General features: G+C 38.5%; 1 protein-coding gene and 1 long non-coding RNA gene across 2 annotated transcripts; one reads left to right on the forward strand and one right to left on the reverse strand.

The window, feature by feature from the left end:
- The first annotated feature begins 46 nt into the window (after nucleotides 1-46).
- Nucleotides 47-6,093, forward strand: LOC139958493 (uncharacterized). Its single transcript, XR_011789808.1, has 3 exons — nucleotides 47-450; nucleotides 3,012-3,169; nucleotides 5,064-6,093. It is a non-coding gene; the product is annotated as an uncharacterized lncRNA (long non-coding RNA).
- Nucleotides 6,094-9,146: 3,053 nt separating this feature from the next.
- Nucleotides 9,147-12,139, reverse strand: LOC139958492 (mu-type opioid receptor-like). Its single transcript, XM_071955591.1, has 2 exons — nucleotides 11,413-12,139; nucleotides 9,147-11,076 (listed from the first exon to the last, which is right to left on the reverse strand). The coding sequence occupies exon 2, from the start codon at nucleotides 11,056-11,058 to the stop codon at nucleotides 9,976-9,978; it is 1,083 nt and encodes a 360-aa protein (XP_071811692.1). The 5' UTR covers nucleotides 11,059-11,076; nucleotides 11,413-12,139; the 3' UTR covers nucleotides 9,147-9,975.
- Nucleotides 12,140-12,964: the final 825 nt, after the last annotated feature.

Consider the following 12,964-nt stretch of genomic DNA (forward strand, 5'->3'; position numbering starts at 1 on the left):
ATGTACACTAAGTAACAAATATAGTATTAAAGGCAAAGCACATTAAAGCAGCAATTTGCGTTGATTCTCGAGATTTTCCAATACTAGGATACTATACCAATGACGTAAACTAAGCTTACTGTAAAGTTTCAACTCAAACTATTCCCGAAAAGTGCAAAAATATGACATTTTCTGGTTTTCGTATTTTGAAACTTTGACTTCGATAGACTCCACCCAATCAAGGAACCTTGTGAATATGTATAACGGAAAAGGTACTTTGAATAGCAAGGTAAACAGTAAACAAAAATCAGCTGAGGAGATACGTATTGCGCGAAGGGACAGTTACGGCATATCTCATTGCATACGATGCCCTAAAAACACAAGAAAATTCGTCGCTCCGTGAAAATAAAACCTGCTTTGTAGCAAGGATACATAAGAGAGAAAGTCATTGAACCAGCAAGAACTCGATCGGTACGTAACAAGTCACCGACGAATTCATTGAAAAAGAGCTTAAGAACCTCAATCCTCTGAAGAGCACAGGCCTTGATGATCTTCCAGCAAGGTTCATCAAGGATGTTGCTTCCATTTTAACGTCCCCTATAACTCATATTGTTAACCTGTCAATTTCCAATGATAAAGTTCCCGATGAGTTCAAGGTCGCTAAAGTCATCCCACTTCACAAGAAAAAGAGCAGAACTGATTGTGCAAATTACCGCCCTATAAGTATATTGTGTATTGTTTCTAAAATTCTTGAAAAAGCGGTCTTTGTCCAACTTGAAAGTCACCTTGTCCGTAACAACTTGCTTTACAAATATCAATCTGGCTTTAGATCTAATTTTTCTACTGACACCTGTTTAATTGATTTGCATGACACTATCAAAACCCGCAAAGCTCAAGGCCTCCTTACTGGTATGGTGATGATGGACCTTAGTAAAGCCTTCGACACGGTTGACCATCACATTTTATGTCAAAAGCTAAAACTTATGGGTGTCAAATCAATTAACTGGTTTCTTTCATATCTTTCCGGTAGATCTCAAGTCACAAGCGTGGGCGGGTGCTTCTCTGAGCCAATGGCGGTCACCTATGGCGTTCCTCAAGGGAGTATTTTGGGTCCTATCCTGTTTCTCTGCTATATCAATGACATGTGTGTTTCATTGAACACTGATTTTAAGCTTTTGCTATATGCAGATGATAGTGCCATTTTGTTCTCCCACAAGAGCGCCAGGGTGATTTCCCAAAGACTTGGAGAGGCCCTGGAAGCGTGTAGTGACTGGTTTACTGACAACAAACTCTCTCTCAATGTTGAGAAAACTGAAGTAATTCTTTTTGGTACTAATGGCATGCTCAAAAATGCTGGTGACTTCAAAATTACAACTAGTAGCAACTACTCCATTTCTGCTACTAACGTTGTCAAATACCTTGGTGTCTTAATCGACAACCGTCTGTCCTTTAACGAGCATGCCATTGATGTTATTAAAAGGGCCAATGCCAGGCTCCATTTTCTGTATCGCCAAGCTAGTTGCCTGAATCAACGGTGCAGAAGACTGCTTTGCATGGCCCTTATTCAATGTCTTTTTGACTACTCTTCTTCTTCTTGGTTCACAGGCCTCAATAATACTCTTAAAAAGAAGCTTCAGATTACTCAAAATAAAGTGGTTCGCTTCATTCTTATGCAAGGCCCGAGATTCCATGTTGGGCAGGAGGAAATTTCTGGTCTTGGATTGTTATCCGTAGAGAGTAGAGCTAAATTCATTAGGTTAAACCATACACACAAAATCTTTAACAACTGTAGTTCTCCTTACCTCACCACCAATTTCACCAAAACCTCTGTCATTCATAACCAGGGGACTCGTTCAAGACATCACAATTTCTATGTTGTTGATGCTAAGGGTGGTGTTAGCTCTACTTTCTACTTCACGGCAATTCAGGATTGGAATGCTCTTCCAAATCATATCAAATCCATTAAGTCTTCTCATCTTTTTAGAGCTGAGTTAAGGAAGCATCTCATGTAATTTTGGGGGTGGGGGGAGAGGGAGGCACTTTTCTGTTTTTTGTGCAATATCTTCATTTCTTTGTGCAATTTTTCGTCTATAGGGCCCCATTGGAAATGGGCCGACGTTCAGTCAGCCTAATGGGTTTAGCTCCTGTTACTCTTTTTGTTCTTTTCTTTTCCGTCCTCTTTGTCTACTTTGTCTTTGTAATAGTGTATTTTGTATTTTGTATTTTTGTATTTTTGTATTTTGAACAATCTGAGTGCGAATAAATCAAATCAAATCAAATCAAACATTCTCTAGAACGATATTGTATCACTCTACTCGGTGTTACATAGGCTAGTTACTGTAGTACAATCAGACCTATTAGTGTGTGACTTACACTGGTTAGGCCTGAATAACGTTATGTACACGCTGTGAATTGTGCACTAAAAGCAATGTAGCTATGATGAGTGTAGCGCAATGGAGGCCGTTAGTTTCCGGATCCGTTAGTTTCCTCCCATGAAAAACGTTAGCTTCCTCCTCTAACAACATGGGAGAAAATAACGTTTTTCAGGAGAGCAAAGTAACGTTTCCCATAGGGAATGCAATAAGGCATACTGGCTAGGCCATGTGGAGATTTAGGTAGTGCTTTGTAGCAAGTGCTTTGCAAAACTGTAGTAATTGCAATTGATGATTTAGGCGATTTTTATGATTATGTGTGAGTGTAGTAAGTAACCTTTTTTTTAAGTTTCATTCAACAAGCATATTAGTTTCCTAACCAGAATGCCATACTTTACTACCTTGATGTTGGGGAGGAAAGTAACGTTTTTAGGAGAGGAAACTAACATTTTCAGGGGAGGAACTAACAGGTCGGGAAACTGAAACCTAGGGCAACATGCAATGTCTGCTGTTCTATAAATGTTATAGTAAAGTGTACAACCATTCCATGAAAGTGATATATAGCATGTAGTCATATGTCACCAGTAAATGAGAGCAATAAACTTTAGCAGCTCATCCAAAGACACGTTTATAATTTGTAACCATTTGCTACGTTCTTAGCAACCATCTGGTGAGGAAACACCATGGAGGGCTGGCAAAAGTAGAGGACGGAGAGGTTAGCTCAGGTAACACCAGACAAAGGGACAACCCGGCTAACAGCAGCTGCAGCTAGGAGGCAGGTAGAAGAACACCAACAGGAGCGAATGGGAAATATAAGGGTACGTTTCAATATGCATAATTGTGGGATTTGGTGCAAAGTAACAGCTGGTAATTCTTTAAACATTAAACTCAGTGTACAGGACATATCCAGGATTTTCTAACCCGGGGGGCGCGAATGACTATCTAAGCGGAGCGCCACCATCGGTTGGCGCGCAGCGTACAAGAAAATTTCTGTTTTTGACACCCCCAGATCACCGGAAATGGCACATATCGGGCTTGAAAATGACCAACTAGATGTTCACTTTTGCCTGAGTAAACCAAGTATTTTCCCAATATTATTTATCCATCCATAACCTTCTTGAAGATTTTCACCAGTCACACATCATGTTCGACCTCATCGCATCTCCTGTGGATCATTGCTTTTGTAGGTGATTCTACATCGCGGCCCACAATACCCGTCAGCCCTACTTTTCAAGGTTTTAAGCCCATTATTCGTTCAGAATTTGAAAATTCACACTTCTTGTGAAATAAATTCACTTCAAAACATACCAATGTTGCACAAAATTTCATCTATGGACAGCCAATACAGAAAAACCTCCTTCAACCCCTACAGACCGGTCAAAATTGCACGAGAAGAGGGAAGAATGTGTTACTGTAGGAATGTTGGTCAGGGAAATTTCGAAAAATCAGACACAGTTAATTTTTTGGTGCATGGGCACATATCAGTCTTGGATAATGGTGTGGACGCGTGTCTGTTCTCTGATATTATCTAAGCGGAGCGCGACCATGGGTTCGCGCGTAGCGTACAAGAAAATTTTGGCAAATATACCTCCCAGATCACCGGAAATAACACTTCTCAGACCCAATGATGCTCCCAAACCTCCTTAAGTTTTAGATCTCATGGCTTAGAAATTTAGTTTGGGGAAATACTGGCCATCTGCAGAAAAAAATCAGGGGACAAATAATCCAAGTATACTTTTGTATGCGATGGGTCTGGTTTCGTAACTCATCGGGAAGCGATTAGAGGGGTGGGCGTACGGTTGTGGGGCGCGTGTTTTCATGCAGGTGGGAACAATCTCAAGAAGTGATGTGTGCGTCTGCCCCGCCCCCCCCCCCCCGCCGGCAATGATACACCTTTGGATCCGCTACATGATATTCATAATTCTCAAATCGCATGCGAAATTTTTATTTTTAGATTCATCGTATGAGTTACGGTTCTAGGGGTGGGGTAACGATTAGCATTCAGTTCGCGTTGTACAACATTTTATCTCTGCATGACAGTGTTGCATCGAAGGACATAAATTATGTCTAGTGCGCAGTTTGCATATAGATCCTGGGCTAATACCAAAATGCGTCATGTTTCCCGACGACTCGGTCGAGTTCAAGACCAGCCACAGTTGCTTTCATAGCACACTTTTATAAGTTCTCTTCTGTTCCCTCCTTTTTCTTTCTTATTTTTCTTTTCCCTTCCTTCCATCCTCTTCTTCCTCCTCTTTTTTCCCCTCTTTTTCCCTTCTTCTTCTCTTTTTTTTCTCTCCATTTTTTCTTACTCGGGGGGCGCGCGCCCCCAACGCACCCCCCCCCGGATACGCGCCTGGTGTAATAACAGAATGGCCTGCTCAATTATAGAATACTAGCAACATAATTAGCTGGCTAGATTGTGATACTGAAAATAGTTATTTTACAGTGACATCAATTATCAAAGGGTTATATTTGCTAATCCTTTTTGGAAGCAAAACACAGTTTGTCTGAAAGCAAGTTTTGAAAAACAGAGCACTTCGTAGTACTTGGTGTAGTTTTCAAACAATATATTTTAAGTCTATCTTCTTATATCACATGTATATTAAACACCCAAAGCGACACAATCAATCAGTGCTGTCTATCATCAAAAGCAATGATATTGTAACTTACACAAAATAAATGATACTCTTTTTTCTTCACTTTTCTTCTTAGGCAATGGTTGGTAATGTAGATGTTCAACAGCATCGACAACTGGTAATGCAACTGCTTGAAACCCATCCGGCACTCTTTTTTGATATATGTACACACAACATCTCAAGAAGTACAAGTTGCTTGAATTCAAACTTGGTATATGTAGTCTTTATTGTTCCTAATTGATCCTTATTGTTTTTCATCGAGTTCAAAGGTCATTTGAGGTCAACATTTGAAATCTGTGTAAAAACAGTATCTCAAAAAGTGTTAGTTGGTTGGACATCCAACTTGCTATGTAGATAGCACTTGGTAAGTAGATGAACCCTATTGTTTTTCATGGAGGTAAAAGGTCATTTTAGGTCAACAAATGTTCAGCTCTTGAAACCTTATAAACAATATCAAGAAGTGAAAGTTGGTTGAACTTCAAACTTGCTATATAGGTGGCCCTTGGTGAGTAGGTAATACATTTTGTTAATCATGAAGGTCATTTTGAGGACAATAGTTTATATCCCAAGAAGTGAAAGTTGGTTTCATGGCAAATGTTGATAACACTCGGTGGGTAGATAATCCCATTGTTATGCTTACGACCATTAGTGCTAATGCCATATCTCAAGAAGAGAAGTTGGTTTACTGTTACATTTTAATAAGTAGCCCTTGGAGAGTATTTGATTGCTATTGTTTTCCATAGGTCAAAGTTATCTTGGGTCAAAGATAGCCTGTATTTCCTTGACTTTATCATTCACTTGTAATTCAGTTCTGTATTTCTTGATCAGTTGTATTCCTTGCCAAATATAGACTTGTTTCCACTATGATCTAAGATAAGTAAGATTTTAGACATGTTATTAGCATTACATTTTCTTTTTGTGAAAGACGTAATCATGGTTTTCTCTATTTGTCTGTGTTCTTTGACTTAACGGTTCAGAGCTTTGAATAAACACACAGTTTCTTTCACTGCTGTTCTTACTTCAATCTGCAAAATCTTCCAATTTAATGTGCTAATTTATTCTGAAACATGGACATTAATAAGCTTCAATACACATAACAAGTTCAATTAACTGCTCCTTTTTTATTGATGAATGTGCTTAGATTAAGTCTGCTGATCTTTACAACAACAACAATTTAAAACAAGGAATAGTTCTTCGAGTCCAAATCTGATTCCAAACTAGTACATGCATTATGTTTTATATCAATTGGCATGACTGATGACTTTGAGAAAAGAAGCCCCCCCCCCACCCCTACTTCTTTTTAAATTACTGCAAAGTTGTAGGAGACATGCAGGTTTCAATCACTCCAATCTACCCCCCCCCCCCCCACCCCCAAATAATGTTACTTGCTGAAGCGAGGAAGATTTATAGATTTGACTTATTACAAAGTAGAACTAGGCCCCATCCTGCTCTGATGGCTTGCAACAAGCTGTGCAACATTTCCATTCCCCCCCCCCCCCCCACCAAAGAAAAAATGATATCACTTGCTGATGCAAGGAAGACTAATAGATTAGACTCATTACAAAGTAGAGCTTGGTCCCATCCTGCTCTGATGACTTACAAGATGCTATAAAAGAAGCTGATGGAGGTTGGCTTGGGCGAATTGTACCAGAGATGTGCCTTGGGTCATCCTCGGCAAGAACAACACCTCCTAGTTGAGAATTGACATCATCAAGCCTCCGTCTAAATATGTCCTTCATCAGTTGCGGAATGTGCTTGTTACTATTCTTTTCCATAACAGGAACACAGGTCCATCTGCCTGCAGACTTTGAGAATTTCTTGTAAACCTGAAAATAGAATCACAAAAGTAAACTATCAGGGAGGAAAGTAATGTTTCTCAGGGGTGAAATTCAAGCAAGAAGACATTTGGCTAGGCTACGTAGAAAGAGTTAGGTACTGAAGTAACTGTAATTTTAGATTTAGGAGAGAAAATAACGATTTCAATGAAAGAAACACTTTTCAAGGGAGGCAAATTGGCTAGGCTGTATGGGAAGAGATATTTGTAGTAAAGGTAGAAAGGAAAAGAAATTCCTACAGTTATTGCACTTAGGACCTAGGCCTACTAAATTTATTCTTTCCACATAGCCTAGCCAATATGCTTTCATCAACTTCGTCCCTGGCAAATGATAATTTCCTCCCCATGATCTAGGAGGTAAGAAACGTTTTTAGGGCAGGAAACTAACGGGAACCGCCTGAACATAGGCCTCATGATTTAGGCTACAGCATACGAAATCACTGCCATCATTCATAGCCCATGCCTTGTAAAGTCTAGTGTAAAGTATCTATGCGTGAACGTTAGTTAGCACTGTATCAAGAACATAGACTTGTTGCAATTTGATAAGACTATGACTGTGAAGAAAGAGTAAGAAAAGTAAGAGCGTTTAGCCTTACTGGCCTTGGTAGTGCTAGTAAATAGTAGGCTAAGTACCCTATACTAGTACTACAGACTTAGTATAGGCCCTACTACTAACCTAGGCTAAACTAGACACTGTAGTAATAATAGTGGAGGCAGAGGTTCGTTCTCAGTTTCTCTCATCGATAATGAGAAGTAACGTTGAATCATGTAAACAAAAAATGTAACGTTTTTCTGTAGCATCTTGGGAATCCATTTCTTATAGCTAGTAGTACTAGTAGTATATTGTTTTATTTTAAAAATCCCGCGTAGGCTAAGTAATGCAGGCCTATACACATACTTGAGCTAGGCTATCCCTAACATTACATGTATTATTATTTCAACGAAAGTATATGACTACGTACGTTGCGACTAACCTTCGTACCAGGGAGCAAAATAATAGCGACCCCGTGTATTCATCCAATATAAGCACCGCCCCATGTATGAATATTCATACGCGTATTCAAACGACAAAAATGGATATTCATACGCCACTTTTTTGTAACTTCCGCTTTTTCATCATCATCACAAGTTTTCAGTACATGATCGTATATGTTTTGATGTACATCTTACGTTTTTAGTACACCATCGTATATGTTTTGATGTACATCTTAGTTTTTTAGTACATCATCGTATATGTTTTGATGTACATCTTAGTTTTTTAGTACATCATCGTATATGTTTAGTACATGATCGTAAGTTTTTAGTACATGAACGTATAAAATTAGATCATCATAAACATCATCATATGTTGTGGTCCTTTTCGCGTTCCATATGTATGTACGTCCGAAGTCATCGAAATAGGAGGGGAAAAAGTAGTAACTGAGCAAACTTTAGATGAAAACACATTTAACATTTTTCAGAATTGCCCCCGAAATTTGCTAGAAAAGTCAGACAATAGTCACCGCCATTTTAACAAACGTGTCACTGCAAATCTAAAAGTCGTAATCCACACGCAGATATTTAACACTCCTTTATGGATTAGATCGAGGATCATAGACAATATATAGGAAAATGCTGTTATAAATTAGTTTTAAAAAACAATGGGCCAATACTTGGTGACCCTTAATGTGTTTATATATATATATATATATATATATATATATATATATATATACATATATATATATATGTGTGTGTGTGTGTGTATGTATATATATATATATTTATATATAGATATATATATAGATATATATATATATATATAAATATATATATATATATATATATATATATATATATATATATATATATATATATATATATATATATATATTATGAAGCATCACTTTTGCAGAACACACGCACTTAAAAGTTCAATTGATGAATGTCCATTTATGTGCGAATACGACAAATGTTGAGGTGGGGGGGGGGGGGGGGAGGGGGCGGACGAACCCAATGAGGCTTAAGGTTTTGCAATATTGTAAAGCGCTAAATTTGCCCTAGGGTGTATACACAAGTAAGGTGCGATATATGTTCAAATTTTAAATGGAAAGATATGAACGAATCATTAACGCGGCGTAGACATATGTGTTACAGACCAAATGAAGGCTCCCAAAGCTCCTCCAACAGGCTGGAATAGTCCATGGCTTCACCATACCCCCCTTTACCCCCACCCCCACCAACTGCGTCTACGTATGTGTGCATTAATTCAGAAGCAAATTTTACTTCAACTTTTCGTGGTTTTGATAAAGCAAAACTAGTTAAAAGTACAACACAGATGGGAAGTATTTTATATTAATATATTGTAACCACGTTTCAAGCAATGTTTACATTCAACGCGGAAAATCTTACGAAATGACCATTATGGTCCTTTTAGCACAATATTGCATTTTCTAGATACTTATAGTGACAGTTAATGCAGTGTTTGTATACTACACGTTAACGCTCTATATATAACACTTACAATCTAGTTAGTGAAAATTGATAGTGAAATTGAAACATTTATAATAGCGCACTTTGCAAAAAAAAAAAAAAACATGGACATGGAAAAGTAATTTAGTCAACACGCCAAGTACTTTGTTTATCCAATCTTAAAGATCATATTTACACTATATATGGAAAAGAGTAAAGAAACTTAGACAAAAATTGCTTCTTTGTCATTTCTTATATAAATATATATATTATTTATATCATAATTTCAATATCCGTTATACGCACGAACTCATGTGCTCAAATTATTGCGTTATACCATAGTTTCTATTACAAAGATTATTTCAAACACCGGTTTCAACGAGAGCTTTATTTCCTTTTTATCACTTTGCTCGCATAACTAACAGTGTAAAGCATATAATATACGCTGTACTGCTTTCACCAACTCTAAAGGCAACATGTGCAATTACTTCCTCAAACCATGCATCTTTTTTTTTTGAGATTGTCAAAAGGCACGTTTGTTTTATTTCAGTGATTAAGTATTTCACTGAAACATTTTAGAAAATTGTAAAATGACTACTTGAGCCATCCATACTACACTTGCAGAATATATAATAACTTGAACTCTAGCCCTCTTTTGGGGTTCGGGCGGGGGTGGGGGGGGGGGTTTAAATATGAAATTTACTTAAAGTTTGGTATCACTGGTGGAGATTTCTCTTCTTTGAGATGTTGTCTCTAATTTTTCAGTTTTACTTTGACAGAATCTCTTCAAAAGGTTACATCTCTGAGGTACCTCACTGAACTTGCAACGAAGGATGCATTTAAAGACTTCCTTGAAATTTGGATGCCAGAAGCCATATATGACGGGGTTGATAAAGCTGTTCGAGGCACCACACAAAGCAGCCCATGGAATAAGGGCGTATAACCCTGGAATAGCATAGGTTAAAACGTATGGTATTATACACAAAACATATGCGCAGACGATGACGAACAGATTTTTCGTTACTTTCATTTGGCGGTTGTTTATGTCTTTTGTACTGCCAGGTGCCTTTGCAGAGGGTTTCGACTTTTTGTATTTAATTTGTGTTTGTCCAGATTTAATGAGAAAACGAAAGATGGAAATGTAAGAGAATATTATTACAATTAGACAAGTAACGGGTAACAATGTCAGTCTCAAAGCTGTGTAATACAAGGTTAGTTCGTTATCCGAATTAAGTGTGCATACGCGATAACGCTTGGAGTATCCCAGAGCACCTACTCCAAAAAAAGGGAGTATAAATGTTACCAAGGCAACATATGTCCAACTTAATATTACCATCAGGCTGATATTTCTCTTATTGTATAATTTCAAGTACGCATTCTTAGATTTAGTTAACAAGTAAAATCGATTTAGAGCTATCATTGCCAAGTTAACCACACTAGCAGAAAACATGATGTAAGTTAAACCGGACAGTGCCGCACAGAAGCCGTGCGAGAATGGTAAATCATCACTGATGTAAGTAGCTGCCAGAAATGGCAACGTCGAACAACCCATGAAATCAGAAATGGCTAAGTTTACGACAAATGCATTCGTCGTCGTTTGTAGTTTACGGGAGACGAAGACCGAGGAAACCACCAGACCATTTCCAAACATACCGATCACAGTGATTATCAGGTAACCCAGGGCTATGAGTCGGCGTTGAGTGGGATCGTCAAAATAGAATAACCACTCTGTTGTCAAGATTTCGTTTGAAATTGTACCGTATGTTGATGTATTATCATTATCCATAGTGGCTAATACTCATACCTGAAATGCAGACGAAAAAATTATCCTTGTTATGGGTATAAAAAGGATGTTTGAAATCTTTTTAGACTCCTCATGGGAACGAACAACTTGTCACAATTTCTGGTGAGTTGCTTGTACTTTGTTTTGTTTTTTGTCAGGGGTAAGTATCTCAACATGGTTTCTCAGTTGTGTAGTTAAGACCTTTTTATACTAATTTTCTTCGGTCTACTTTTATCACTCAACTTTACGTTAAAATATGAGTCGCTTACAACCAGAACGTTTCTTCCATCGCTCCCCCACCACCACCCCATCCTCGCCCCCCCCCCGCCCTCCGGTTCTAAAGAGGTCCTTTCTTACCTGAGACAGGCGTCAAAACTCTCAACACGCGTTGCACGTCTGTTGAACCTCGTGACTGTGCGTTTTCACTCTATGCAATGCACATACGTCTATGCCCTCTCCATACATGTACCGAACTGATAAACATCCCGTGACGGCTATTAAGTTTGATGGGAGGAAGCTTGCTGCCCTCCACATTTTAGATGAGATAGATCAAATGGAAAGAGGAAATTCCCAAATTTATGCTCCAAGTAATGTGTGCTTCATGCATGTAACGTCGTAGGCATGCATTGTTAATAATATAGTAATTTTTTTTTTCGTTTGATGCCATATGCGTTAGACCTTTATTATATACGTACATAATAATATATTTAAATTACAAATAATTTATAACAATAACTTAATCCTATAGCAAATACTCGTATATGAACAAGAAAGGTTCTTGTGTTATATTTTTTACGTAGGGCATACAAAATGACCAAGTCAACAGTAACTCGTTTGAAGACGACCTATAACGATGTTAAGGTTTCTATCATTATTTCACCGAATGTTGAAACGTTGACGAATATGTTCGTCGCTAATGTAGCAAATTTCAGATGTCATTGGCAATATTAATATTTGTGGTAGTTACTTATTTTAGTTACGATCCACCATATACCCGGGAACCCCTGGTAACCCCTGCGTCGTAATAGTAAGTATCATCTACGTCAAGTTTGTGGAGGGTGCCCATATCCTTATGATACTTGTAAAATATATTATCTGATGACCCATAACCGTGCAGACAGTGGCGTCGCCAAGGGGGGCCAGGGGGGCACGTGCCCCCCTGGAAAATCTGGTGCCCCCCCCGAGTGCCCCTCCATCTGAGATTTGGGTTGGTAAAAATATATATATATTTTGTTATATTCAACTCCCATCATCTGAGTTGGTTTTTCATAAGGACAAAGAAGCACAGTAATTCGTATTTTCTTCAAATGAGCTGCGAAAAAATGAAAAAGTTTATCCTTGACCGTCGGGTATCGAAGTCGTAACCCGCGCCATCACAACAGGTGTCGATATTTACATTGAATGTGTTAGTGCTCACGCCATACCAGCGGCTATACACGTCGAACCTGTTACATCTTAATAGATAATGGGAGAAAACGAGAAGGACAAGAAAGGAGTCGGGGGTCATGTACACATTAATTCAACAAGTGTAGGTTCTATTGATAGGGTTAGGCATAATATCGACAGCATGTGGTTCATATCCTCTGCAAAATTCTGCGCGTTGTTAAAATCATTACCTCAAAAATAGCAATTTCTGGAGATATCTTCAGATCGAATTAAGCATCAAATGTGGCACCATTTTGCATCTAGCCCATCCTTCGTGTGCGAAAATTTTCCAAAGGGGAGGGGGGCACCTTCTCCCCTTAGACCCCTCCCCCAGGACGGCGATCCGTATCCACCTAAGTGCCCCCCATCAAATGCTGGTGCCCCCCCCTGTGCCCCCAGACTGAAAAGTCTGGTGACGCCACTGCGTGTAGACTACATGATTTTATAAGTATAGGGCGTGTCACTATAATGATCAATATTTATT

The sequence above is a fragment of the Apostichopus japonicus genome, chromosome 18, assembly GCF_037975245.1.
Source record: "Apostichopus japonicus isolate 1M-3 chromosome 18, ASM3797524v1, whole genome shotgun sequence".
Classification (NCBI taxonomy): Eukaryota; Metazoa; Echinodermata; class Holothuroidea; order Aspidochirotida; family Stichopodidae; genus Apostichopus; species Apostichopus japonicus.